This window comes from Chiroxiphia lanceolata, chromosome 15 (genome assembly GCF_009829145.1).
Source record: "Chiroxiphia lanceolata isolate bChiLan1 chromosome 15, bChiLan1.pri, whole genome shotgun sequence".
Classification (NCBI taxonomy): Eukaryota; Metazoa; Chordata; class Aves; order Passeriformes; family Pipridae; genus Chiroxiphia; species Chiroxiphia lanceolata.
The window spans coordinates 1,377,349-1,404,870 of record NC_045651.1 but is presented as its reverse complement, the minus strand read 5'-3'; the positions used below and the strand labels follow the sequence as shown (position 1 = coordinate 1,404,870).

General features: G+C 50.9%; 1 protein-coding gene across 1 annotated transcript; it reads left to right on the top strand.

The window, feature by feature from the left end:
• The first annotated feature begins 199 nt into the window (after positions 1-199).
• Positions 200-27,305, top strand: ETF1 (eukaryotic translation termination factor 1). Its single transcript, XM_032702966.1, has 10 exons — positions 200-329; positions 15,069-15,244; positions 15,998-16,137; positions 19,473-19,611; positions 20,458-20,648; positions 21,168-21,297; positions 21,651-21,806; positions 22,362-22,426; positions 23,592-23,739; positions 25,276-27,305. The coding sequence occupies exons 1-10, from the start codon at positions 244-246 to the stop codon at positions 25,356-25,358; spliced, it is 1,314 nt and encodes a 437-aa protein (XP_032558857.1). The 5' UTR covers positions 200-243; the 3' UTR covers positions 25,359-27,305.
• The last annotated feature ends 217 nt before the right edge of the window (positions 27,306-27,522 follow it).

Below are 27,522 nucleotides of genomic sequence, written 5' to 3'. Positions count from 1 at the left end.
CGCCGGCGGCGGCCCCCCCTCCCCGGAAGTGACGCGAGGGGCCCCATGTGAGGCGATTGCAACACATGGTGCGCGGCGCGGGGGAGCGCGAGCACCGCGTGCGACGTCAGCGCCGCGCGCCGGGGGGAGCGGGCACCGACCGCGCCCGGAGCCGCCGGGCCCGCACGGCAGCGCCCGGCACCCGCCCCGGCCCGCCCCACCGCACCGCGCCCCGGCACCGCCGGACCCGCCGCCGCACAGAAGATGGCGGACGATCCCAGCGCCGCGGACCGCAACGTGGAGATCTGGAAGATCAAGAAGCTCATCAAGAGCCTGGAGGCGGCGCGCGGGTGAGCGCCGGGCCCGGGGCCGCCGCCCCCGCAGCGCTGGGGGGGGCCCGGCCCGAGAGCGGGGCCGCGGCCGGGGCGCTGCCCGGGCCCGAGCGGGGACGCGGCGGGGCAGCGCCGGGCCGGGCCCTTTGTGCGGCCCTTGGGGGGGGCCGTGCGGGGCCGGGGGGGAGCGGGACCGCGCTCCCCACACGGGAGGGGCCGCGGCTGCCCCGGGCGGGGCGGCCCCGCACCCGCTCCCCCGCTTCTGCCCCCGCACTCCGGGCGGCCGAGGCCCCTCCGCCCCGCGGGCCGGCTCCGGTGCGTGTCCCGACCGGGACCCCGGGCTCGGTGCGGCCCCCATTCCCAGCCCGGCCGGCCGGCCGTGCCAGCTGGCACCGCGGGCGGGCGGATTCCAGCCGGAGGAGACGCTCCCGTGCCCCCCGTGCAGCTTTGGGCTGCTCCCAAGGGACCAACTGGGCCAGGGAAGGAGCGGGGCGAGGGCAGGGGGCGGGAGCTGAGGCAGCGCTGACTCGAGTGCTTCTCTTACTGACACTCACTTGATCTGTCTCGCCCCTTCCAGGGAAGGGCTCGGCTCCATTCCCCTGAAAGCAACCTTTTCCAAAGTTTGGGTAGTGTTAAATTTCAGGTCTCTAATCCCACTTATATCGTCCTGGCACTTTGATTTCTTTTTTTCCCACCAGAAGTAAAATTATTGGTTGTTCCTGCAGCTGGCTCATGCCAAAAGTGCCTGTTTGGGTGGGTAATTCAACAGTGGTTGGTTACATTGGTCGAGGACCCACTTGGGCTCGAGGAATTGTGAGATCTCAAGGTTCTGGGGCTGTAAAATAGCAAAGAAAGTGTGTCTCAGGATACACTTTCATAAAATAAAAATGAAAGGTTACTCCTTGGCCAGCCCAGTGGCTCCAGTTTCCACAGGCTCACTTGGGCAGGTGTCTCTGTACCTGAGGCACCACCTTGGGACAGGCTTCTTCACAGAGGCCCAGCTGCCCTTCTGCCATTTCCTCAGTGCTGGGGCTTGTTCTGTGTGGAGCAGGGCAGGGAATCGTTGAGCTGAAAACTAACCCAGGCAGAAGGGGAACTTGAGCCACAGGTCTCCCTAAATATATTTTACTTTGATATATGATGCAGCTGTGCAGGGTTGGGGCTGTGGGAGAAGGGAGTGGGGAGCCTGGGCTGCCCTTCCCTGTGGCAGAGTGGACTTTGGCTGCCAGAGCTGATCACTGGGCTGTGCCTTCGAACAGCACAGGTTGTGCCCACAGGGGTCCCAGCAAGCACAGAGCTGCTGCCTGAAAGTACAGAGGGCTTGGGAAGCCATGGGCACCCACTGCAGCCTGTGAAATAGGTGCCTATAACAGCACTGGGGGAGTCTGGGGGGGACTTGGGAAGTGTAGACTTGGCGTTTTGGGTCTCTCTGATTAGGAATGTGCCCACCTCTAGTATTGTTTGGGATAGGAGAAGGTTAAAGGTATTGGAGAGCTCCTGGCAGAGGGGAGGCTGAAGGGCAGTGGCTGTTGGGGGTATCAGCTTCCTGGGGCCACAGCCCATGTGCCTTCCCTGGTCCCCATCAGTGACCCCTGGCACACCTGCTTTGTGGTAAAGGTGCCATGGGCACCGTCAGATCCGTGTGGGAGGTTTAGCTGAGCCCCCTGGATCCAGCACCTCTCTTAGGTGTTGTGATCCTGCTGTTCCTTGGTTAAATATGTGCCAAACCACCACCCGAGGAAGGCGCTGATGGCAGCAGTTCTTAGGCTGCTTGTGTGGGAATGCGTGTCCTGCTTCCAGGGAGCCCTGGCTAAAATTATCCTAGTTTGGGTCCAGTAAGGAGAAGAGATGCTGCAAGTTGTGCCGGCTGCCCTGCACAGGAGGTGTGAGCAGTGGAACAGGCTTTTCCGGCCTTTGGGAGAGTCGCTTCCTCTTCCTGTGAAGTAGGAAGACCTGTTCTGGGGTGGGTTAGGGGGCACAGCCTTTGAACAGGGTGATGTGGAGGGCCAAGGACTCCTTGGCGTCTCCACCTTCCCTTACTCATGTCCTCCTAATAGTGACCCAGCAGAGTGTCCCAGTTTCATGTGCTGGTTGTTCCTGCAGTGGATCAAAGGGACAGGAAATGGAGGAAGCTGGAGTTAGACATTCCGTTGGCATATGGTGGTTGGGGCACCTCTGCTCTTATCCAGCTGTTTTGGGAAAATCCCAGTGAAGTCTGCAGGATGTTAACAAAATGTGAAGTGGGCAGGAGAGCAAGGAAGTGCTTTTATGGATTGTGGGATAGATGAGGGAAGGGGCAGTACTTGGTCAGAGCACTGAGGGGGAAGATTGGAGCCTCAGCTTTACCAGCTGGTCAGCTGGAGGCCAGCAAGGGTGGGACTGCCTCAAACTGGCGGGAATGCCCTGGATTATTTTCCCAGCCCTGCTAAGGAAAGCAGGCTCTTTCAGTGATGTCTGTAGAAAGAATCTGTCAAGTCAAAATAATGAGAAACAATTTTTAACCCCCCAACCCTCGCTCAAAGCCCTATCTCTGCTGGCAGGACTAGAAGGAGCTGGTATCTGTGACTTGCTTCCTAAACCAGAAGTGTGTCTTATCTGCTCCCAGCTCTTTCAAAGTCGAGTTGCAAATTGTCTGACCCTGTACAAAGTTAATGAGTTGATGTTTGTGATTTGGGGAGGTGGGAGGGAAGTAGCTGGTCTCTGCAGAGATGTGTGAGGGACAGCACTGGGATCCGAGTTCAGCACTGCAGGCAATTAACCTTCCTGGTCAGAAGAAGATGAGGTGAAAGGCTGGTCATGAGCCAGTTATGGCCTTGACAGAAGTACAGCCGTGTCATTCATCTCTGAGAGCTTGGAGTGCTCAGACTTTCATCAGACATCTCTGCTTCTCCCCTACACAGGGATTCATTCTGCTTTCAGTCCATAGGCAGGTTTTGTGGAACAGATTTGGTGAAATACTGTGCTCCCAGAAGTTGCAGCTGTGTCTTCCCAGGTAGAGGTTGCAGCAGTCCAGGTAGAAGCAGTATTAGCCACTGTTTTCCCCTTATCCTCTCTCAGGGCTTTTCTGCCGTTGCTTCATGCAGTTTTCCAGTGTCAGTGCTAAACTGACAATCCCTCTTTGTTCCTTTGGTCTCTGCAGTTCTGAATGGTTAGCTGGGCTATGGGCAGGGTTTTTTGCTAATCTAAGCTGTAAATGCAAAATCAAGTATCAGCAACAATAAGCAGTCTCTTTGATAGGAGAGGACCTGGGGTGTCACATCTGAATTGTGTTTGGAAAACTTCAGGTCTTAGAAACTGGGGCTTTCTTTGTGGAATCAGAAATGGTACTGACACCTTCAGAACAGGTGGGCATCCTGACCCACCATGAGCATGCAGGAGGTGCTGGTGCAGCGTGTGGAGCTCCCTTACAGTGGTAAAACCTTCAGGAACCCGTTCCCTGGAGACATCTCCCGCACCTGAACTTGCTCAGAGCAGTAGCCCTTAGTTACTTCACTGAAACCAGGAAAGAGGAGGCAAAAAGCAGGGTGTCTCTGAAGGCTCTGCCTGCAAACACAACTGAGGCTGACAAACTGTGTGTGGAAGAGTATTTTTTCCAAATTAGGTGTTTTGGAAGGTGGGGGGAACAGGGCAAATGCAGAAACTAAGTCTGAACAAGTAACTTATTGTGGTTGTAACTGGAAGAAATGTTTCCAAGCAGGAGAATGGTGAAATGGCAAGAGAAAGAGAAGTTTTGGTGTCTCCAAAGCTGTGGGAAGGCAAAGTAATGCTGTTTCCTGCCTGGGTTTGGATTCTGCCAGGTTGAGACTTGCATCTACAATGTGAGAGAAACCAAATGTGAGAGATATAAAAAGTCACCAGGAAGGACAGAGGGCTGAAAATACGTGGGAATTCCTGCAAAGTGAAACGTAGTTCTTCTTGAGGGTGGACAAGCTTGTGTGTTTTTTGGACATAAAAGATTTACCCAACTTGCTTTGCCCAGAAAGCATCATTTGCAGATGGGTTCTCCTGCAGTGCATCTGGAGTCTTGCTGGTCCTGATGGAAAGGGCCCAACCTTGGAATTAGTGACACAGTGCTGCTGTTTCCCAGCCTTGTGCAACAGGGACAGGAGGCTGTGCTTCTGCACACCCTCCTCTGGGGTGTCCTAGGACGGTGTTGTTTTGTGACCAGGCAAGCTGGCAAGACCGAGACCTGTTTGGTGGTTCTGGAGAACAAACAGGATAGTCTTGACCTGTTCCACCAATGGGCCTTTCCAAAAGCGGCCTGAGAGCCCACCTTCCTGTGAGTTAACACCACAGCACCAGCTGCTGGGCTGCATCTGGGGGGTAACTGGGGCCAGTGACAGCCATGTCCTGTACTGGTTTGCCTTGTTCCCCGTTTCTTTTGAACAAAAGCCTGGGAAACTGCTGGTGCTGGGGTTCTCTTGTGCTGCACTGGTGAGCTGGATTTCCCTCCTGGATTAGGCAAAGCAAATTCTCAGTCACTCCTGGGAGCACCTGCAGCACTTGCCTGTGGATGGATTGTCCTGCTGGTGGCAAGTGCTGTGCAGCTTCGTGGTGCTGAAGGTGCAGCTGTGCTGGAATGACTTGGACTGCAGAATAGTTGATATTCAACTCTGATGTGGATTCTCCTCCTGCTCCATCCCAGGCACAGCACCCTGGGTGCAGGGATGTACTCTTGATTCAGTGTAACACCACCACCGGGTCCAGGCAGGTATCAGTGCAGCTGTCTTGGCTTAAAGGGATGTCATGTACCAGGAGGAGCATTTGGTGTGGGATTTCATCCCTGTGACTGGCTTCTGGCTGCACTGCCAGAGATGTGTTGGTCCAGAGGCTCCCTCCCCTGCTCCCAGGCTGGCAGCAGATCATTTCTTTATCAGGATGTGCTTGTTGTTGTGGCTGTGCCTCAGGTCTGGGCTCTCTTGATGTAGGATCTGTTTCTGCAGAGCTGGAGCTTTCACCTTAGGACAGGGAGTGTGATGGAGACCTTGCTGGGTGAGCTGGTCCATCTGGGAAGGTGCTACTTGGCTTTCCAAGTGGTGCTGTGTGGTGGTATGTTAAGCTAGTGCCAGTCACGGCATAGCCTTGAGGGTCTCTCCACTTCAAACTGGTGTCTCCAGTGGACCTCTCTTTTAGGAAAGTCTTGCTTCAGCTGGAATTTGGACTGGGCCAGTGCTGGGGTAACCTGCTGTTTGTCACACTGCTGGGAATGTGGGACAGATGTGGGGCAAGGACTAGAAGAGGAGGGTCTGCAGAGTGGCACGTGGAATTTATCTTTACTGACAGTGAGTTTTCTGCTTTGACTTTATGATCTGCCATTACAGTGTGGAGTGTTTAGGGAAGAGGTTATGATTTAAGGTCTTACCTAAGCCAGATTGCTTCCTCAAGGTGGTGCTTTCTCAGCCTGCTTCTGTCAAGGGAGTTCCTGAAGGAGGTAAAGGTTATCATTAATACTGCCTTTTGCTTCTGGTAGTGTGAGGAGAGGGAGATGTTTGCAGAGAGGCTGGAATAGAAATAGTCCCAGGCAGAAGGGACAGCTGAGGGCTGTGGCAGCTGAGCAGGTAGGATGTGCAGCAGCTGCTTCCACACTGTTTCCCTGCTCCAACTGGTGGAGTCTCTCCAGGCTGCCAGTCTCCATAGCGCTGGGTTGGAAGCTGAATATGCATTTCACGTGAGCAGGGCTGGTCACACCTCTCAGGACCAAGGCAGTGTCTCTTGTGTTTCAGTGGTGCTGAGGGTGGGTGGTCTGAGAAAGCCCCCCCCCCCCCCGTTCCTGTGCCACGTGAGAAGGCAGCTGGAGCCAGGGAGAATGGCCAAGGGGTTGTTGATGTCCTGCTGGTTGCCTGTGTCTAATTGTTGTAAAACACTTCCTGGGCTCTCACCTGCCTGCTCTACCTGTTCCTTTTGAATTACAGCAGCAATTAGGAAGTGCTGTTTGGAGAGAACTTGCCAGTGAGTGGCTGAAAAGAACCCGAGCTGGGAGAGTGACTCCACGTCAGAACTCAGCGAGTGTTTGACAGCCCTGGGTCCTTCAGCAGCCTGGTACCTCTTTACAACTGTGTGAATCATTAGTGAGCAGTGTGATTCATGCACAGATCATCATTCACATCGAGCTAATGAATGAGCCCCTGAGGAATGACGTGGTAGGAGATGGGAGCGAGCACCTCAAAAGGGGACAGACTTTTTTGGCTTGGTGGCAATGATTTCTTTTCCCCCGTTAGCCACCTATTCCCATGTAGCTCTGAGGCATTAACATCTTAACAAGCAAATCTGGATTTGTTGTTTCAGTCCCTCAGTGTACATCTTGTACCCAAATGGCCCATTAGCATAATGCAACAAGTCTTTTAAACTTGGAGCATTAATAATTGGAGAGGGAGGAGGGAGAGCAGGGGAGCAGTGGCAAAACTGAACCTCCCAGTGAGTCACAAATGTCTGAAGTGCAGAAATGTCTGTTCCACTTACCAGTAATTGGGTATCCGGGCTTTCCACATGAGGTCAGATGCAGCCAATAGGGCCTATTCCAAACATGGCCCTGCAATTATGTTTTGTGGTGTGTTTCCTTAGATCTAAGGACTTCGGGGTGGCATTGATTCACCTTGCCTGTGGGGTGTGCAGGATCTACTTGTGCTGATTCAGTGCTCCTCAGCAGAAGGGGATGAGGTTGGGCTCTGCTCCTGGAGCTGCACGACTGATTTTGGGATCTGGGTGGTGGCCTGAGCAGCAGCCACAGTGTTGGAGCTGCTCCAGTTGAGGATGGAGGGACTGGGAACATGGAGCTGCCTCTGTTGACCTGTGGGAAGGTGGTGCATGGTGGACCAGTGGGCAAGGGCTCACTGTTACCTGCTCCTGTGTACCCTCAGACACATGATAGCTGGCCAGGCTGTGCTGTGGAGCAGTACAAGTCCGTGACCTGATTCTTCCCTCACCTCCATGCTGTCCCCGGGGAGGGAGGCGAGTGGAGCTCAGGAGGCAGGTCCTGGCAGCAGGCCAGGCTGGGGGGAAGCACTACCTCACCTGATCCTTGGTGAGCACCAGCCAGGCCTGCCTCTGCTCCTGCTGGAGCAGCCATTTGCTGCCTCCCTGTGGGAAGCTTTCCCTGGCTGCTGGAGCAGAGCACTGAGGAAATCAGACTTGCTTCTCTCTCTCAGGGTGGGTTCTGGCTTGATGCTTCTCTTCCTAGCTTCTCCAGTAAGCTTGGTGGCATCTGGGGGCTTTTCCTCTCTGAGAAGATCAATGGGTTAGGATACAAGGCCAGGATACCTTTCCAGGACAGCCTTAATGTTTGTCTTCAAGCTCCTCTGGCTGCACGAAGTGCTCTTTCTATCCAGTCTGCCAGCATTAGCAGAAAATGGTGTACAAGATTCCTGTCTTGGGCTCTGCAAGGACTACAGCAGGAGAGCTTGGCATTGTGTGAGCCATGGGGGAGCAGCTGCATGGTCTCATGCTGTGCAGCTAAGTGGTTTTCCTTTGTCCAGGGTAGAGGTGGCATTTACAGACTGATGAAGGAATTTGGTATCTGGGGTGTTTCCTCAGTTCAGAGGAGGGGGGCTCAATTTCTCCAGTTAATGCTTGTGCTGAAAAGGATTCCTGAGGAAAGAATGGCTTGGTCTCCTGACTCTGCAGTCCCCTCCTCATACCCACCCTGCCCCCATCTTGTGCTCTTTCTTTGCTTCAGAGGTGTCACTTGATCCAGAGAGGTGAACTCTTAATTTTGCTTGGGAACTGGACTCTTCATTATCTTCATACCCTTCTTTGGATGACTTGGAAACCTTTGAGGAACAACTTGTGTTGGTGTTGCCTTTTAGTAGATGATCCAGAGTCCTGTGCAAGCTGTGGTGAAATGCAGAGCACCACTGAGGTGCGGGTTGTGAGGTTCTTGCTGAAATTGTACTGTAGGAAGTTCTGCCAACAGTGTGGCTTCTGGCTCAACTCCACATTAAACTTGAGTGGAGCTCTGGTAGGTCCCACTCTGAGCTCACCAGTGCTGTGTGCTCTGTCTGGGTGTCTGTGCAGCACTTGTCTCCTGCTGAGCTGTGCTCTGAGCAGGGATGGGAGTTCATGTTTCTGATGGAGACATCACAAAGCTGTTGCCTCCAAGCAGCAGTTAGGTTGAGACATGTTGGCTGTGTTTGTTGCAGAGCAGTCAGCTGATATTTTCACAAGCAATGCATCCTTTGGCTTCCAGGTGACATTGCCTCTGAAGCACTGGGAGGGATCCCAGACTCCTGAGAGTCCCTGCTCTTTCCTAGCAGGCTGACAGGATTTCCAGGAAAAGTTGTGCAGCTTTTACATCTGCTGTTGTCTCTCTGGATTTGGCATCTCAAGTGGACTTGAGCCACTTTCTATTTGATGAAGGCTTTGTCTTATTAAAAGACATTAAGTTTTAAAGGGTACAGCTGTGACCTGTTTATGTCTTCACAGCCATAATTCATAAGTTGTGAGAGCATGTGCTTCCCTATGGCAAGGTCAGAGCTGTTGCCTACAGGGCAGGGATGGGTCGGGAGTGTCTGATGGCCTGTGTGTTGTAAGAGAACCCAAACCAGCAATTTTGTACTCTCCTATACCAAAGGACACTTGCTTTTTATAGCACTCCATTCAACGTCTCTGCTCAGATACAGGATCAAAAAATATTTTTTACTTACATCACTGATTCTGTGGACTGTGCCCTCGACTTTGGTGAAGCATCACGTGCCTGCAGCGCTGGGGATATTTGTTCAGAAGCAGCTCTGCCCTTGGACCTGTGGCATGTGCCTGATGGAGTTCTGCCTTGGATTACATGGATATTGCTGGCAGCTGTCTTGCAGCTGGCTGTGGATGTGTCAGTGATGGAACTGGTTTAGCCATCGTCTGGCTGGGGTGGTCTTGGCTGTCCAGGCAGCTTGGGCTCCTGGGAATATATTGTGCCTGCCCAGTAACTCAGTCCCCCCTGCATGGAGACCAGCAGAGGTTACCTGGGGAAGGTAACATTGCTTGGAGCACCGTGTGGCAACAGTTATTTCATGGAAAGCTTCCTAGCTGTGGAATGTGGTTAGGATCACGTTATCTGAAAGCTGTTTGCTCTGTGCTCCTGCCAGGCCTCACACTGCCCTTGATTCCTGGGGAAAGCAAGATGCTCATGAAGCTGTGCCCTGTAAAAATAGGCTCATTTTGAGTCCTAGAGAATGACTGGCCTCCCTTGCCTGTGTATCCCCACATTACACAGTGTGCTATCACGCAGTGTAAAATGTTTCATTGTGGAACAGCTACAGCTCAGCTGCTGTTTGTCAGGTCTCTGATACCACAGGGCAGGCCAGTCACTGCTATTTGTATAGCATGTCTGTGAAATTACTGCTCTCCTGTGCCAGCAAATATCCCAAATTGCAGGAGACAGGTTGACTGACTGTTCCTTCTCACACTTCTGGCTGTGGCTGCTCTTGTCTGCCAAGTTGAGGGGAGCTGTGGCTGGTGCTGCTGGTTTGGTTTGTGTGGCATGTTCAGGTCACTATTTCACTGACACAACACTGTGTAAGGTAGTGGGAGCCTTTTACAATACCATTTCTAGTTTTCAGCTGGAAAGCCTAAGGGTCTGCTCAGCTGTTCCTTCTGATGGGCATGGGAGTAGAAACCAAACCTCTGCGGTGAGGAGGGAGACCCAGAGCAGGAGGCTCCTGTGCCAGCTGTAATGGAGCACACTTGGCAGCTCATCTCTACATGGGGCACTGCCCACTTTGGCACTTGCCATCTGCTGACAGAACACAGAATATGCTGAGCTTGAAGGGACCCACAAGGGTAATCCAGTCCAACCCCTGGCCCTGGCACGAGGCCCATCCCCGAGAGTCACCCCTGTGCCCCAGAGGATCAGCCAAACCCTCCTGGAGCTCTGGCAGCCTTGGGGCTGTGCCCACTGCCCTGGGAGCCTGGGCAGTGCCCACCAGCCTCTGGGGGAAGAACCTTTTGCTGAGATCCAACCTGAGCCTGCCCTGACACAGCTCCAGCCATTCCCTGGCTGCTGTCCCTGGTCCCCCCAGAGCATAGCTCAGTCCCTGCCCCTCCTCTGCCCCTGCCCAGGCAGTTGGAACTGCAGTGAGGTCTCCCCTCAGTCTCCTCCAGCTGAACACACCAAGTGCCCTCAGTGTCCTCACATTCACCTTCAAAGCAAGGCCCTTCCCATCTTCATACCTTCCTTGGACACTCTCCAATGGCTCAATATCTTCCTGTATTTGGTGGTGCCCAAAACTGCCCCAGCATTGCAGTTGGGGCTGCCCCAGTGCAGTGGATGATCCTCTGGGGCACAGGGGGTGACTCTTGGGATGGCCTGTGCAGGCCAGGAGTGGACTGGATGATCCTTGTGGGTCCCTTCCAGCTCAGCACATTCTGTGATTCTGTGGTCCCTCTTAGGCAGGGCAGGAGGACCTTGCAGGGAAAACAAGCTCTTTGAGCTGTAGTACCTACTTGCAGGCAGAGTGGCAAGACTTTCCCTTCAGCTTTTTGGGGCCTGTGTCAGCAGGGATTCAGCGCTGCCACGCTGGCCACGCGCTGTGATAACGTGTTAACACTTGCTCTGAGGTCTCTCTGTCTGGGAAGGCTGTTATGTTTTGTGGTACAGTTGCCTGAAATTCCTTTATTAACGTCAAATTTTTAATGATAAGAACAGACTGTCCTATACCCAACCCTTGATTTTCTAAAGAACTTGCTGTCTTGGGAAGCAAAATATGCTTGTTCTTACTTCCCTTTTTTCCCCAAACAACTCTCTACCAGGCTGTAGGAGAAAGTTGGAGCCTACCTACAGTGCTTTAGGAAAAGTTGGAGGCTGGATCCTCATGTTCTATCCCAGAGATACCTAGTGCTACTCATTCCAGGCAGTGATAAATCTGAGCTAATTGCCAGTTCCTGGCAGGGCTGGCACAGTGAGCAGTCCCACAGTGCCAGCAGCACAGGGCATCTGCCTTCCCAGAGCTGGCACTTAACTGCCCCCATGGTTCTTACAGTGTGTGGGCTGGTGCCCTTGGTGCCCCTGATTGTTTTCCCCTCCCCAGTCCCACGTGCAGTGGCACACGTTGTGCTGGCCTGTGTCTGGGATGCCCTTTCCTGCAGAGCAAACATCCCGGAGCATCACGTCCTTGGATTACAATGGCAGCTCTTTGGCTGCTGTGCAGGCACTCCTTAGCCCAGAATAGGGACAGCAACTGTCTGGAGCTGCTGCCATCTCCCTGGCTCAGTTCTGTCGGAAAGCATTAGCTTCCAGCTGCTCTGGCAGAGCTTGGCTGGCTGTCCTAAACCGGGGGAAACCTTAGCAGTGCTGTGAAACTGGGATTGTGCTGAGCAGGATATAATCTGGAACTGGGTCCGTCCTTCCTTCAGGAGCACTGGGGGTGATCCAGGGAAGAAGCAGCTCATTCCATACTGGATCCCAGGTGCCAGTGTGAGCACTGCCCTTAAGCTGGATCGAATACTCAATTCACTATGGTACCGGGTGTGTGGGGCCAGGCTGGGAACATCCCCTGTGCCTCACATTCAGCAGAGCCCCCTGGGATTGGAGTCTGCTCTCTGGAAAGACCCATTTTGGGAGGCCTGAGGATGATTCAGGGGAAATATCTGACTCATTCCCAGGTAAATGCACTGCTGAACCTGGTGGCAGCTCATCTCGCAGCTGCCAGGGGGGCAGGATGGGATTTGCAGAAATACCTGTCATCTCGTTGAAGCTGCAAAGACCCAGAGGAGACCTGGAAATTGTCTTCCTCTGCAGAATAACCTACTTTTTTCTGAGTGTTTTTGAACAGCAGCTTTCTTAGAAACTCATGGCTGCGTTTTGTCTCACTGTGGTGAGTTCAGCAGATGCAACCACAGGGTTTTTTAGACCTGCTATCCTGCAGGAAGGTCAGAAGGCACAAGCTTGCTTGGAGAGGGGAAAAATGCCCTTCCGTGGTAGGATAGCAAGGTGTTAGTGGTGTGAATCAAGACAACCATCTTGATTCCTGTTGCCCACCAACTTCAGCTGGTGTCTTGCTGGTCTCAACCATTCTGGGATGTTTAGTGTTTAGTCCTGACCTTGTGCTTGTTGGAGGAAGAGGGAGACAAGCAGGGGGTGCTGGCTGTCCCCTCAGTTACCTGGCTGCCTAATGAGCCACTGGGCTGGGTGGCTGGGCTGGGTTAGGGTTAGGGGCAGTGGGCAGTGGCAGCAGCATGTGGCAGGGGCTCCCCCCTTGGGTGTCCAGGGACACTGGTGACAGGCTGACTGGCTCCTGCTGCTCCGGGCTTCCAGCATCCTGGGATGCCACAGTGTGCTCGAGCTGCTGCTCCTGTGGTAAGCTGCACACCAGCTGTGTCACTGGATTCTGCAGGAATTGGTTAGAGCCAAAAATAGCTTTGGCTCTGTAGTGGTGAAAGCATGCCAAAGCCAAGAAGTGCACTTGATGTTGGTAGTGGAAGGTGCTTTTGGATATAAATCCAGGCTGGAATTTGCTGAAGGGTTAGACCTAGCACAGTGCTGTGCTGTGTTGAACTAGTTTGAGATTTAAGTGAGGGGGAGTGCAGCATCAGAGAGACCCTTCTGGTTTGTTTGTTTGCAGTAATAAATCACGAGGGTTTATGAAAGCCACTGTGTCACCTTGGGCAGGGTGTTCCCAAGGGCCAGGGATGTGTCTCTGCTCTGTAGTTAAGGTGCTGTGTGTGGTACAAATAACCCCCCGTCTGATCCCATGGGTGCTCAGTGCTCAGTTCTGGGGCAGTGGAACACAGCACGGGGCCAGGGCTGGGATCTGAGGGCTACCTTGCATTTAAAAACTGAAGGTAGCTTTACAAGGCTTTTTTACTGAAGGATTGATCTTGGGAGGGCACACCCAGCCTTCCTCCTTGCTGTTCACAAAGCTGGGGAAGGGGCTGGAGCACCAGGAGCAGCTGGGGGGTCTCAGCCTGGAGAAAAGGAGGTTCTGGGGGGACCTTCCGGCTCTGCAACTCACTGACAGGAAATGTAGGTGCCGGGGCTCTTCTCCCAGGCAGCCAGTGACATGAGTCCTGTCTGCTCTTTCCCCTCTGGTCCTCATTCAGGAAAAATTGTATGACATCTCTTCCTAGCAGGAGAGCCAGGGAGCACCCACCTGCCACACTGGAATGCCCTTAGTTGATGCAGGAGGTTGTGATATTCTAATCTCTGGGAAGTCTGAGACTTTCTTCATTCAGAGGAAGAGATGAGTGCTACTTTCAGGGAAGTTAGGAAGAGTTGCTTTCATTCTGATCAGCCTCTTCCTCAAAGAAACCTGCTGGGAATGATAGACCATTATCTCTCCCCTAAGGCTGGTGCCATTCTCTGGGGTAGCCAGCTGCTTTAATTGAGCAGAATCTGGAGTGTTCTTGGCTGGTGTGACCTGGAAGCCTGAGAGCTGTCAGCATGGCTCAAAGCTCCTTCTGGGAATAACACGGGCAAGTGTCTCTTTGTGACTTTCTTGATTAGTGTGTATGGGGATCTTGGATATTAAAACCAATTAGTTGTCTTTAAGGTCGGGGACTTATTTGACCTGCCAGCATCTGTTTCAACTTGACCTGGATTGAAGATCTTTGAGAGAGGGCTGTCCAACTTCTGTAAAGAGGCTAATGAAGTGATGCTTTTTAAAGCACTTCCCTGCTGCCTTTGTAGCCCAAACACTTCAGGCAGTGACAGTCTGGAACAGCAGCAGGCAGGGGCTGTGTTAGTCTTCTCCTCCCCTAAGAAATGTAAAAGAGCAAAACCCCATTTTTTTGATGTCCGAAAAGCACTTTGTTGGTTCTCTGACTCAGAATCCTGAGAAGAGGTTTTTTCACAGAGCTTAGCTGGTTTACCCTTGAGAGAGGGCTGGAGGATATGATGAGGTATTTGATTTTTTTGTCATTACTCTAATGGGAAGCATGAGGTCTGGGTTAAATTTGAGACAATGCAGAAGCAGCACTTCAGACATCTGGGATACTTCAATGGCAAATGGGAGGTACCTGCTGGAAGGCAGATGGGAACTTCCCCAGTTTTCCTTCGGGCTTTGGATGGATTTGAACCATGAGGCGGCTTTGGGGATTAAGACCTCTGCAGGATCCATCCCAAAGCCGTAGGAAAAATCAATATCAAACTTACTTATTTTCATGTAATTTAAGCCTTTTCTGTAATTTGTGGGGTCTTATCTCCTGACTCCGTGCCTGGGGTTGGTGCTTGTGAACCAGCAGTCATGTACTTAAGCACAGTTTAGTTAAAGCAGCTGCCAGAGCTGGGGAGATGCTCTGGAGAGCAGAGTGCTAGTGGGGAAATAGAAAAGGCTGACTGAGGCAAAGGGATCCTTCCAGTTTTGTTTTCTCTATTAATCTGAGGAAAACAAAGTGCTAAAACAGCACTTGGGCTGCCTGGTGCTCCAGCTGTCTGAGAACAAATGGAATGGTCCTTAAAGTATGTGGCTGCACTGTTTTAAATAATCTCTGCTGGGAGCTGCTTCCCTGCCTTCAGCTCCCAGCCCTTAGCCTGCACGTGTATTCTTTTTTTCCCAGAGTAACATCCCAGGTTTAACAAGCAGCTTTTGGAGGACTTGCTTGGTAGTGGCAAACCTGAACACTGGGTTATAGAGTCAAATCCTCTGAAGAGCCTGTTTTATTTTCTTTACTGTCCCATTATTGTCCAGCAGAAGGGGAATTACACTGGTAGCAGTGAAGAAACATCCTTGGCGGGGCGGGAGGGATGGGAGGCAATGGCATGCATGGAATATCCTGTGGGTACAGTTGTTGCTTTGGTGGCTGGCTGCTCACAACCCCTCTCTTTTCCCTTCTCAGCAATGGTACCAGCATGATATCACTGATCATTCCCCCCAAAGACCAGATCTCGCGAGTGGCGAAAATGCTGGCGGACGAGTTTGGCACTGCCTCCAACATTAAGTCTCGAGTCAATCGCCTTTCAGTACTGGGAGCCATTACATCTGTACAGCAAAGACTGAAACTCTATAACAAAGGTAACTTCTAGCTTGTATGGATGCTGGCACACTTCCCTTTCTTGGAAGCAGCCTTAAGTTCCTGCACTATGCAGTTTTCTGCTAATCAAATCTGTTGGCCTGTGCTGCTGTTTTGCACTGATATTCCAGGTATGTTGCCCTTGGATGGCTACTACAGGGGTGGACTTTGGGACTAGAATAGTGTGGTGGTCCTTGTCTTTAATAAGCAGGCTCATGATTCTGTCCTTAGCAGTGCTGATTCTGCTAAACTTGGCCAGATTTAGGAGCTATTTATTCCACAATAGTTCATTTGCATTAAAGTGATTTTGCATCAAGCAGAAACTTCTGTGTGCCTTATGCACTGTGCAGCTGCCATCATTTGGGAGGGAACAGACCCAGACCATCTAAAATGGGCACTGAAAGAGTTCATCATTATTGCCTTTACACTGGCATATGGCCTTCCTTGGGATGGTCAGTCTGTAAATCACTGTATGAGCACTAGGAGAGCTCCATGGGGCTCTTCAGCCTTTCTCTGGGTCCTGTGAGTTTGCAAGCTCCTGGGTTTAACAGATCGTTGTAGGCATAGGTGCACTAAATGAGTTTGTTTTCCATTGTAGAGCTCTGGAAGGGAATGAGGTGGGGAAAGGGAAAGTTAAAGATTTGGGAACTTTAATTTCAACTTTGCCATAAGTCTCAAGGTCTGGCAGTTAGTTTGTGATGGGTGCAGCTTGCCATGTTTCTTAGTGAACTGAAACTGCATCGTGTCGTTTATAGTACCTCCAAATGGTCTGGTTGTTTACTGTGGAACAATTGTGACAGAAGAAGGAAAAGAGAAGAAGGTCAACATTGACTTTGAACCTTTCAAACCAATCAATACGTCGTTGTATTTGTGTGACAACAAATTCCACACAGAGGTAAGAATTCTCCTGTTGCAGCAGCCAAAGTCAGCCTGCTTTGCTGGGCTGCCTGGGCCCACCTGGGTGTGCTGAGCCTGTGGAACAGCAGGCTTTTGGGAGCACATGCTCTGGGGAGGGCTTGTGACTGGCCACAAATGTGTGATGTTTGCTGAAGGGAGTTGAGACACTGCCAGCTCCTGCCACACTGATGTCATGGCCCAGCCCATGACTGCTGAGTTGGTGTCACCCACAGACATAAGCTCCTCTCTGTAACTGGAGGCAGAGAGCTTTCTTCTTAACTGCAGAGGCCCATAGATCTTATTCCAAGCCAGGCCTTAAAGTACTGCCAAGATAATTATCAGTGTTGCCAGTCTTGATATCAGATGTGTTAACTGAGACCCTTGATGGAGAACTGGCATGTGCCTCATCTGTCTGGGATAAAGTGAGATTATTTTTATCCAACATCTAATTAAGTTAAATGAATGGTTTGAGGCATATTTAAAGTAATGTGGATTATAGCAGTCAGTTTGTTGCCTCTGTTTTGGCTCTGGCAGGTGCAGAGGTCTCAGTGTTTGCAGTACACCATTCCCCCCATGTCCAGGGTGTTCACCACAGTAGATGTGTGGGCTGAGACTTAATTGCCTGTTGTCAAACTCATGTGACATGGACTTGAGAGGCCCTTCAGTGAGGTAGTTCTGCTTGTTTGCTTGGGTTTTTGGAGATCCAATCCATTACTGGCTTTCAAAGGGTAGGAGTACAGGAAGGAACAGGTGAGGTACATCCCTGATATTCTGTGTCTCCCCACAAAGGATGAAATCCCAACACATCTTTGGCCTACCAGCAGTACAAACCTGTGCACAGGTCCAGGCTTAGAGTTCTGCTGAGTCCATGTGTCCACAGGCAAGTGAAAGCAAGAGGTAAATAAGAGAATTCAGGAGAGAGCCAGGGAGGTGTTTGTCCCTGCCATTGTTGGCAGTGGGACAGGGGCGGGTTTCCTTCTGCCCTGTCAGGAGAAGGATTAATTTGGTGTCCTCTGCTGAGGCTACTGCCTCAGGGCACTGATTCAATCCAAAAGTGCCCAGCAGGCTGTTCCCAGGAGGCAGCTCCAAGTACACTGGTGCTGCTGTGTGGCACTGCCCAGGCAGAGCGTGGCAGTGACCTGAGGGGACTCTGGTCGTTGCTGCTCTGGATGGTGTGATTGCTGGCAGGCCCTCCCTCTGGGGCTGTGTGCTCTCCCCTTGGGAGTAGGGGATTATTCTACTTCTGCAGAATCAGATGGAGCTGTAAAGCCTGCTGTGGGATGTGAGCACTGAATTCTGGGCTTTGTCCATCTCTTTGGTTGTAGAGCAATGCCTTTAACCCCATGGTTCCCCCAGCATGTACCCTGAGCTAACAGACAGGGCAGCTGGCTCTGTGCACTCACAGCTTTCCTAGGAAATCTGGAGGAGGGGATGTGAAGGAGCAGGGAAAGGAGGTGATCTTCACCTTCAGGCTAAAGCTGCAAGGAGGAAGCTCAGTCCAGGCTGCAGGAACAGAACAAAAGCAATAGTCTCTTTTTGGTGCTTGATAGGTCAAACAGTGGAATTGCTGACAGAGGGGAGACTGAGGGAATCACTGATCACTGGATACTGTATTAAAATAAGAGGGAATCAAGAACATCAGAGCTGCAGTCATCTGCTGCCTGGCAAGTTATCTGATAAGAATTCCTCTGGCTGTTTTATTGCCTGTGTGAAACCAAAGCACCTCCCCGAGGGGATCGGAGCCCGATGGGTCTGAGGGGCAGAGCTTACAATGACTTATTTTGATACCTTGGCTGGAGCATTCATTCCAGTCACACGATTTGCTTGGCTCTGTCCCAGTTGCAATGTAATATGCCACTTCCTCCTCTCATTCATCCCACTGCTGGGGAATTAATACAGAATATTTATTTTGGCCAGGAGATTCCATTAAACCTTAGTGCCTGTTTCTTTGAAGCTTGAAAGCTGTAGCTTGGTTTGTGGATTTTGGAAGAGGATGACTGATGGTTTTTATCCTTTCAGTTCAGCCCATTAATCAGGCAGGCAGGCTAAAGGGCCTGTGCAGTAAACCAGCACCATCACTTTCAGTATTAAACTGGGGACTTAAAGCAATCTGGAGTTTGACAAGTTCTCCATCCTGCTGATGTGGGTTTGCCAGTTAGAAAGAGGATTCTGGCTATTAGTTTTTTGGGGCATGTATAAATGAGAAAGAGTGTGTGTGCTGGATGTTTCCACCTGCTCAGGTGGCCCTTGAGGGAGCAGTAGCTGACAGATTCCCTTGAAATGGGAGTTTAGGGTGGGGTGCTCGGGATGTCCCACACCACCAGAAGCAAGGCTGGGCAGGAAGTTGGGCAAAAGTAACTCAAACCCCTTGATGCTGTGCAGTGCTTTAGTTGTTGGTCAACTTAAATGACCTTATGGGATGAATTCAGCTGCCCCCTGTACAGGGAAGAAAATGGAAGGATAACTTCATTTTGCAGCGAATGTTACGGCTGTCTTCTCTGTAAGCAGTTATGCACAGAACAACTATTGCTGCTGTGACTTGTGTTCTGTAAGGCTGAATCTGCCACAGACACTATAGATTTAATCATTCTGCCTGTGGGGCTTGAAGTCAGCAGGTGCAGCAGCCCAGTAGTTGTGGTAGAGGCGAGTTGAGAGGCTGTGTCAGTGTTTTGGAGTGCAAAAATGAACTGACAGTCAACTGAACAAGTTCTGCTTTCCTGGCTGGAGTGCTGGGAAAATGACTCTTCCAGCTGTGCCAGCCAGGGAGGTGCTGCAGCCTTGTAGGTGTGATCATTTCCCTTCTCACCTCCCTGAGCCCATCTCTGGGGCTGTGCTGTCACACCTGCCTGTGACCTCAGGTGAGGAACTGGCAAGGCTGTGAAATAGTGTTCAGAATTAAACTCGAGTTTCCTTTGTGCTCTTGACAGTGTTGCATGAGATTGGATTGTATATGGAAGGAATCCTTCCCTGTGGGATGCTGAGGCCCTGGCACAGGTTGCCCAGAGAAGCTGTGGCTGCCCCTGGATCCCTGGAAGTGTCCAAGGCCAGGTTGGATGGGGCCTGGAACAACCTGGGCTGGTGGAAGGTGTCCCTGCCCATGGCAGGGGGTGGAATGAGATGATCTTTAAAGTCCCTTCCAACCCAAACCATTCTGCAGTGGGCTGGAATAGTCACAGCTCCTGAATCTGCTGCTCTTCCTGTAGTTTATTTGTAAAACAAACAGCAATGAACACCTACAGAACTAAAACTGGTTGAGCTGGGCTGTCTGTGGTGACCTGTCTGAGCCAGGGTCCCTCACCCCCCGTGCTCAGTGACACCTCTGCTCTGTTCCAGGCCCTCACGGCGCTGCTCTCCGACGACAGCAAGTTTGGCTTTATTGTAATAGATGGGAGTGGGGCACTCTTTGGAACCCTGCAAGGAAACACACGAGAAGTCCTGCACAAATTCACTGTGGATCTTCCAAAGAAGCATGGTAACACGCTAGTCTGCCTCTAGACTGTCTGCAGCAGCATGTCCTGGGGTGGGATGTGGGGGTGGAAGCAGGGGAATTGGCCTGTAGGGGTTTAGCTCTATTCAAGTCTTTGCTTCCTTGGAATCTGACAGCAAAGCCTCTAGTCTGAACCTTCTGTCAGAATTAATGAATCATGGTAATATGCAGCTGATCCTAAAAGTGACACTTTTTATTTCTTGGTGCATTTGACCCTTTACTTGGTTTTGGGACAGTTTTAATGAAATGTTAGTAGCACAGGTAGTAATCCCACTTGGTTTAAAGTTTGCATCCCGTGGTGTTGTGTGCAAACATCAGTGAAGAGCAGGAAGTTGTTCCCTGCAAGAAGCACAGAAGCCTCATGTAGCAAGGAAAATTTGAGTTCCACTTGATAATGCTCTGTGGTAGTCAGGCACTGACTGTTAGGTGTTCCTGGCCTACTGTCCTGTGGAGAGTGGGATGGGACAAAATGAAGCAGAAACGTGTCCCGCAGTAAGGTTGTGCAGCAGGGGCTGCTGGGCTCACTGCATCAGCAGTGCACCAAAGGAAATGCAGAACGTGCACAGATGTTCAGTTTCTATAGAGAGTTGTGAGTCTGTATAGAAAGAAAAGAAAATCACCGTATTTTCCTCTATGGGATATGTGGAGAAAAATCTCTTGCTGTGAATGGACTCTCTGTTCACTGCCTGTGCCATGAGTGTCACAACTTGGCTTGTGGCACACTGCTGCAGCTGCCCTTGGCTTTGGTTCTTGAGGGCCTGGTTGGGCCCATGTTCTGACAGCCCTCCTGGAGTGCAGTGGTGCCCAGGCTGGCTCAGCCCTCTCGTGCAGGTCGGGGAGGTCAGTCCGCCCTGCGCTTCGCTCGCCTGCGGATGGAGAAGCGGCACAACTACGTGCGCAAGGTGGCCGAGACGGCCGTGCAGCTCTTCATCTCCGGGGACAAGGTCAACGTGGCTGGGCTCGTCCTGGCTGGCTCAGCTGATTTCAAAACTGAACTCAGTCAGTCTGACATGTTTGATCAGGTGAGTGGCCTTTCCTGAGCAGAGCTCCCCTGTCAAAGCTGTTGGTGGTAACATGGTAATATCGACAGTAACTCTGAGATGCTTCTCGAGAGGGGTGTAACTTGTGTCTGAAGTGACTGGATCAAAACTAAAAGTGTGGGGTATCCAAAGAGCTCTCCCTTTCCTAATCCCTCCTTGCAGGAGATCTCCTTTTCTTAAAACAGTGCCAATAAGAAATCTGTCCTCCCTGGTTTGGAAATAGCATTCTTTGTTCTTTGTCTCCCCAAATCTAAAGTAGAAGCTTTATAGGAATTAAACTCCAATAAACCAAATCTTAGTGTTCCTGTTGCCTGAAAATTGTGGTTCAATATCGTGCATTCAGAGGTCCCTCTGGCTCACAGCTTGTGCTTGCAAGGGAAGCCCAGTAGATGAATGCAGTGACTCTTGCCAGGCCTGTACTTTTGTGGTGGGATGAAGGAATCTGATGGCCCTGCTCTGGAACAGATTTAATTTTTCCTGTCTCCTCTTTCCCTTGTTTAGCGGTTGCAATCCAAAGTGCTCAAACTAGTTGACATTTCATATGGAGGAGAAAATGGGTTCAATCAAGCGATTGAGTTGTCAACTGAGGTCCTCTCCAATGTGAAATTCATCCAAGAGAAAAAACTAATAGGTATGTGCTGCACGTGCAGCCTCCTCCTGAGCCAGACACGTGTGACTGAATATGCTGGTCATACTTCCAACCTCCTGGTAGTGCCTTTGGGCTGCCCCAGCCCTGCCATGGTGGCTGAGAGCGTGACTTGTGATCCTTTCTGCCACCTGGGCACCTCAAATACTGGAGGGGGGGTGTTTGTTTATTTTTTTCTCCCCATCTTTTTTAGCCTTCTCCAATCTTTCACCAGAGATTGCCTTAGTTCCAGGCCTTCTGGTGACAGTTTCTTCTTGCATTCAAATGAAGCGTGTTTCAAGCTGTGTGTGGTGTGATGAGTGCTGGTGACAGTCTCCTTCTTTGTGCCCTGGCTGCAGGACGATACTTCGATGAGATCAGTCAGGACACGGGGAAGTACTGCTTTGGTGTGGAAGATACACTAAAAGCTTTGGAAATGGGAGCAGTAGAGATACTGATAGTCTATGAAAACCTGGATATAATGAGATATGTCCTGCACTGCCAAGGCACGGAGGGTAGGTGGCACGTTGGGAGACCGGGTGCTTGGGGGTTTGACACCTGAACTGTGTCACGGGGAGACATCACTCTGGAGGAGCTCCCTGAGGAGATCTGATCACAGGGAGGTTGTGTGGGCAGGTCACTGACCTGCAGCTTCCCAGCTCGGGGGGGAAATCCTGTAACAAGCAGGATTCCCCTGCAGAGAGGGAATTGCAGTGCCAGGGTGGTAGTTTGTCACAGGGCCAACCTGGAACCTGCCTTCCAGCTGTGAAAGTGTGATGCCAGAGGGGAGGCTGATGGGACCCTTAGGGCCAGAAACACAATTCTCACTGACTGCAGACAAACCCTGTGCCCACAGCAGGGCCTCTCCCTCTTCTGGTGTTGGCACTACAGCTGTTCCCTGCTGCTGTGCCCTCCTTGGTTGCTGTGAGAGCTTCAGCTGGAAAGGAAGGCAGTGCCAGTGAGCAGACCCTCTGAGCTGTAACTGCTGGCTGTGCTCAGTCTCTTGCTGCCTTTAACCTGCATCTGGTACCTTTATCCAACCTAATACTATTTTTTTTCTTGCTTCTCAGAGGAGAAGATCCTGTATTTGACACCAGAACAAGAGAAGGATAAATCCCACTTCACAGATAAGGAGGTATTCCAGCTTTGGGGCTTGTGGGTTTATTCTCAGTTACTGGTGCAGTGCTCTGGACATCTGAGCTTAGTTTGGCACAAGCACATGAGCATGGTGACCTTCTGGCACTCATGTGAGACTTCAAGGCAGTAACCTGTGGCTCTTCTGTTCACCTCCAGTGTAACCCCTGGACTTGCTTTTCTCCAGTCTTCCCTGCTGCCAGTTCCAAGGCTGTGTAAATGGGCTGAGGTGATAGGGGCTTTGGCCACCTTCAGACTATCTGCTACAGGAGTTTGGTGGCCACCATGCAGGCCAAGGTCCCAAACCATTGCTTCCTGCTCACTGTGCACTGATTTGGTCCGTGCAGAACCACTGTGAGGTTACAGAGCGTGACACGGATTGAGGTGCAGGGCAGTGTTTGCTGTAGGATGTGTTGGATGTGTGGAGCTGTCCTTTGCTGCCTGTGCAGGTCAGAAGCCCTGATGGGGTGTGGGGGGGTCTGTGTTACTTTGCAGAGTAAACTGGGCAAAAAAGTGTGTCCCTTGCCCAAAGGGTAGGCATCCCTGAGTCATCAGAGTTGTGCCAGGGAGGCCATTTCCAGCTGCTTTCCCTGCTGGAGGGAATTGCTGATTCCTTCTGTGCATGGAAGGTCTGCAGTGTTACCTGCAGTGAAGTGTGTCTATGTCAATAATCACTTGACCTTCTAGTTACAAAACTGTGCTTTTGGCCTCTGTATCTGCATGGATCAGTGCTCCTGACTGGAAGCAGTGTCTCTTTGAGTGGGCTGGAATCTTTGCAGGGTGTAGAACAAGTCTAAAGGAACAATGAAAACTGAGAGTGTAGCATGAGGTGACACTTGAGCAGAAGAACAAATAAGGCATTTTCTCTCTGGCTTTTGCCCTAAGTTCCAGATTAGAGAGGCCCAAAACAAGGCCTGTCAGTGTTTCATTTTATAGCACCAGGAGCCTTCTGCTTGAGCCAGGACTGTCTGACACAGTTGTGTCAGGAATGCCTTCCACCACGAAGCTTCCTGTGGAGCATTAAGGCTGCTGTCCTTCTTAGGAATGACAGAACCGTGGTGATTTTTAAGCCAAAGCCAACTTTTGGTGTGAATTTTCTCAATACCAAACAGACAGTGACCAGGACAGTTTTTATTATTCATTTCTCCCTTCCAATGTCTCCACAGACTGGGCAGGAACATGAACTGATAGAAAGTATGCCCCTCCTGGAGTGGTTTGCAAACAACTACAAGAAATTTGGAGCAACATTGGAAATTGTTACAGACAAATCACAAGAAGGATCCCAATTTGTGAAAGGATTTGGAGGAATTGGAGGTAAATTGCAAGAGAAAAATGTGGGGGTGGGGGTTTAGTGTTTGATTTGATAGTCTGGTACCAACAGTGGGATTAGTCTTAGTCCTGTCAGTCACGAAACTGGTTCAAGAAGAAATGGTGTTCACCAGGGATGTCCAGGTGAACTCATTCCATGTGCAGCAGGATGATGATGCCTTGTGGGCAGTTGTCACTGTCCAGCTGTGTTCCTCAGTCCCTCTGTCCTCCAGAGTGCTCAGAGGGGGGGCTGTTCTCCTTTCCAGCTGGGCATGTCAGGAGGGCCCTGAGCTGCCTCACTGTGTCTGACAAACCCCAACCCAGCTCCTGGGGCAGCTGGATCTCTTACTCAGCTCTCAGACCTTCCCTGTACTTGGGTCCCTGGTCTTGTGCTCCTTGTCAAAGTGTTTTTAGCCCAACTTCATGGAGCAATGAGACCCTGGAAGGCTTTAGTCCTTCTCCTGAGCTCAGTGACCAGGATCAGCAGAGGTGCAGGTGGATCCTGTGCTTCAGGCTGACAAAAATCATTGGCAGGGTAGGGCACAACCACCTGCCACGTTCCATGTTCTGCCCAGGCCAGGGATTCCAGGACAGAGCTGGGACTGCTTTGCTGCTAAACCAGCTCTGCCTCTGGTTGTGCTTGGCTTGATGGATGTGAACCAGGGATGAATGTATTGGAAACAGGAATTTCTAGGCCCAGAGAACCAATCAGAAGGAAACAAGCTTGGATTCTCTGGCTACATAAGGAGCAACAGGTTTCTAAGTGTTCAGGTTTGTAATTCCAGGAGTCCTTAATTTCCTGCCAGATCCAGCCTGTTCGCATGGTGGGATCCTCTGTGCTCCCAGGCCTGGTAGACTGGAAGGGAAATACTCCTTGAAAATACCCTTCACCTCAGTAAATGGGATACAGGCTTTCCAGAGCCCTGGATTGGTGTTTGGGGTGGGAAGAGTCCAGGAATACAACCATTAAATCCTGCTTTTCCTGCACTGTAAAAGTAACCTCAGTGCCAGCTGCCCTCTGGATTTAACTGACAGGCCTCTGTTGGAGCAGTTACATTGGAACAAGTGATCTGCTACTGGTATTTTTTGGAAATACAACCGTAAAAGAAATATTAGGAAGAAAATCCTTCCCTGTGAGGGTGGGGAGGCCCTGGCCCAGGTTGCCCAGAGAAGCTGTGGCTGCCTTTGGATCCCTGGAAGTGTCCAAGGCCAGGTTGGACGGGGCTTAGAACAACCTGGGCTAGTGGAAGGTGTCCCTGCCATGGCAGGGGGGGGATGAGATGAGCTTTAAGGTCCCTCCCAACCCAAACCATTCCATGATTCTGTGATACGATTCTAGAATGGGCTCAGCTCTTCCAGGAGGAATCTGACCTGGCTGGGCAGGTGGGCATTCCTTCCTTTGGGCCGTGAGTTCCCTGTGGATTTGTCCCTCCAGCTGCATGTCTGCTGGCAGGGCTCAGGGAAGCTCTGGATGTGCAGCCAGGGCTCAGGAAACTGTTCAGGTGGAATTTTGAAGAAGCTAAAGCATGTTGTCTTTACCAGGTATCTTGCGGTACCGAGTGGACTTCCAGGGCATGGAATACCAAGGAGGAGACGATGAATTTTTTGACCTTGATGACTACTAGGTAGTCGACCTGGGTCCGGCAAAACGTGCCTCGCCCCTCCAGCATCCAACCCAAGGAGCAAACTCATGGTGGAAAACACAACAGATCCCTGCCTTAGAATTGGAACATTTCCAGAACTTGATCCACAAGCATTGGATTTAAGAAAGCAAAACCCTACACTTTGATTTGTCATAGTGTCAGTGCAGCAGCAAACTACTAAGTTCCTATATGCCACTTTGGACTAATTTAAAAAAGAATCCCAGTTTTTACTTTTACTCAATGGTGAAATTGGTTGCTCTTGTATTTTATGGAAATGATTTTTTTAACCTTCATGATACATTAACTGCTGTAAACCTCTTCCTTCAAAAATTAATAGAAGTAAGATCCTACTGGTTTGTTTCTTTATACTTTGATTGGAGAAATCAATCGCTGCATTTGGCAGCGCCGTGACCCATTTACATGGCATTCTCAGCTTAGACTGCAGAAGAGATGTAACGAGGTTGAAGCCATTCTCTTCAAAACCTTGAAGAGGCACTGACCTGAGTGCTAGTTCATAACGTGTGGCTTGCAAATTCCAATGGTTTGGGGAGGCTCACCAGCCAAACGTGCTTTAATCTGTTTGCAGAAACACTGCTCTTATAAACTAGGAAATGCACTTCATGGATTGCAATGGAAATGCTGCTGAAGTCTCGGGCTTAATTTGGATTTGAGCAGTGCAGCCTTCAGGAATTCTATCTTTTTTTTTTTTCAGTCTTGACAAAAATAAACATGAGATTTCAGTGAAGTAAGGTACACTTGGCTTTTTGTTCCTCAGTAAGTTTTTCTTTTTGCTTTAGGACTGCGTAAGGTTTCCTTGATTATGTGAATTTGAACCCACAGTTCTTTAAGGGAAGTGGGTATTTTACAGGAATACTGAGTCAGTGAAGGCTGAAACTTTAGTGCTGGGGGTGTGGAACGTTGGATACCAACCCTTGGAGTGCTGGCACAGGCCCTGGGGACACCATCTCCCAGCACTAAGGCAGTGTCTGTCCTGGAGGGGATGTGCCCTTCATGGGTTAAAGCCCCTGGGTGCCCCAGACCCCCAAGGCTCTGTGTCCTGCCTGTTCCACGAGCACAGCCCGACCCGCTCTGGGTGTTGGGGTCCTGTAGGCCAGGGGAGCACTGGCACAGATCATGCACATGCACATGCACATGTCCTGCTTCTTCCCAGGGCTCTGGTCCTGCCTCTTCCCGGGGTGTGGGTTCCTGGCACTCCCGTGGGAGCCGGGCCTGTCCTGCCCTCCTGGTGCGTCGCCGGCTGCAAACCTGCCTCTTGTCCCATGATCCTGGTTCACTTGAACGGAGGGGGAGCTTGTCTTAAAATCTCTGCCACGCTGTTCTTTGAGGTCCAAAATTCCTGTGAGCAATACAATTTGTAACCCGGTCTCTAACCTGGCAGGTGGCTTTGCTGTCGCTCTCACATCCAAGCTGGAATTCTCACGGAAGGTGGGACTGGGTGTGCCGTGGCTGTGCCCAGAGCCAGGTCTGAGCACCCCTGGGGCCCTCACAGCGGTATGTTCTGGATTCTGCCATTGTAAATGGGTCTAATGTGACATGACAAGACCACAAAAATTGGATGTAAATTTACATTTTTGAATATACTGCTTGTTGTTTCACATGATACATTAGGGTATGCAGCTCCTTTTTGTAGTTTTTATTTTTACTATTTAAGTTTGGAAATGATGCCAAATTTTTGTATTTCTTTAATCAATGTGTTCTCTTCAGTGATATATATTGCATTATATATTGATGTGTATATCAATATATACTGATATGTATTACACTTACACATGCAAACACGTTCAACGGGGGTGGAAATTCCTAGCCTTCGCTACTATATAGCCTCTGCAGAGAGATCCCAAGCAGTGATATCTTGGTGTTGTGATGTACAGAAATGGAGAAGAGTATTAAACCATATTTAAGAATATAGTATGGACTCCTGATTTATTTTCTTCAGTTCAGGAAACTCCTGCTTTTTACTCCCAACTCAGTCCCAGCTTTCGGTCAGTGCTGGAGCATGGAGGCAGCTCTTTCAGCTGGGCTTATGTTTCTCTCTGGACCAGTTTTCCCCCTGTGCTGGCCCTGCTGAGGCCCCTCCAGGGCTGTGTCCAGTTCTGGGCCCTCATGGAAGAGAGACATGGAGGGG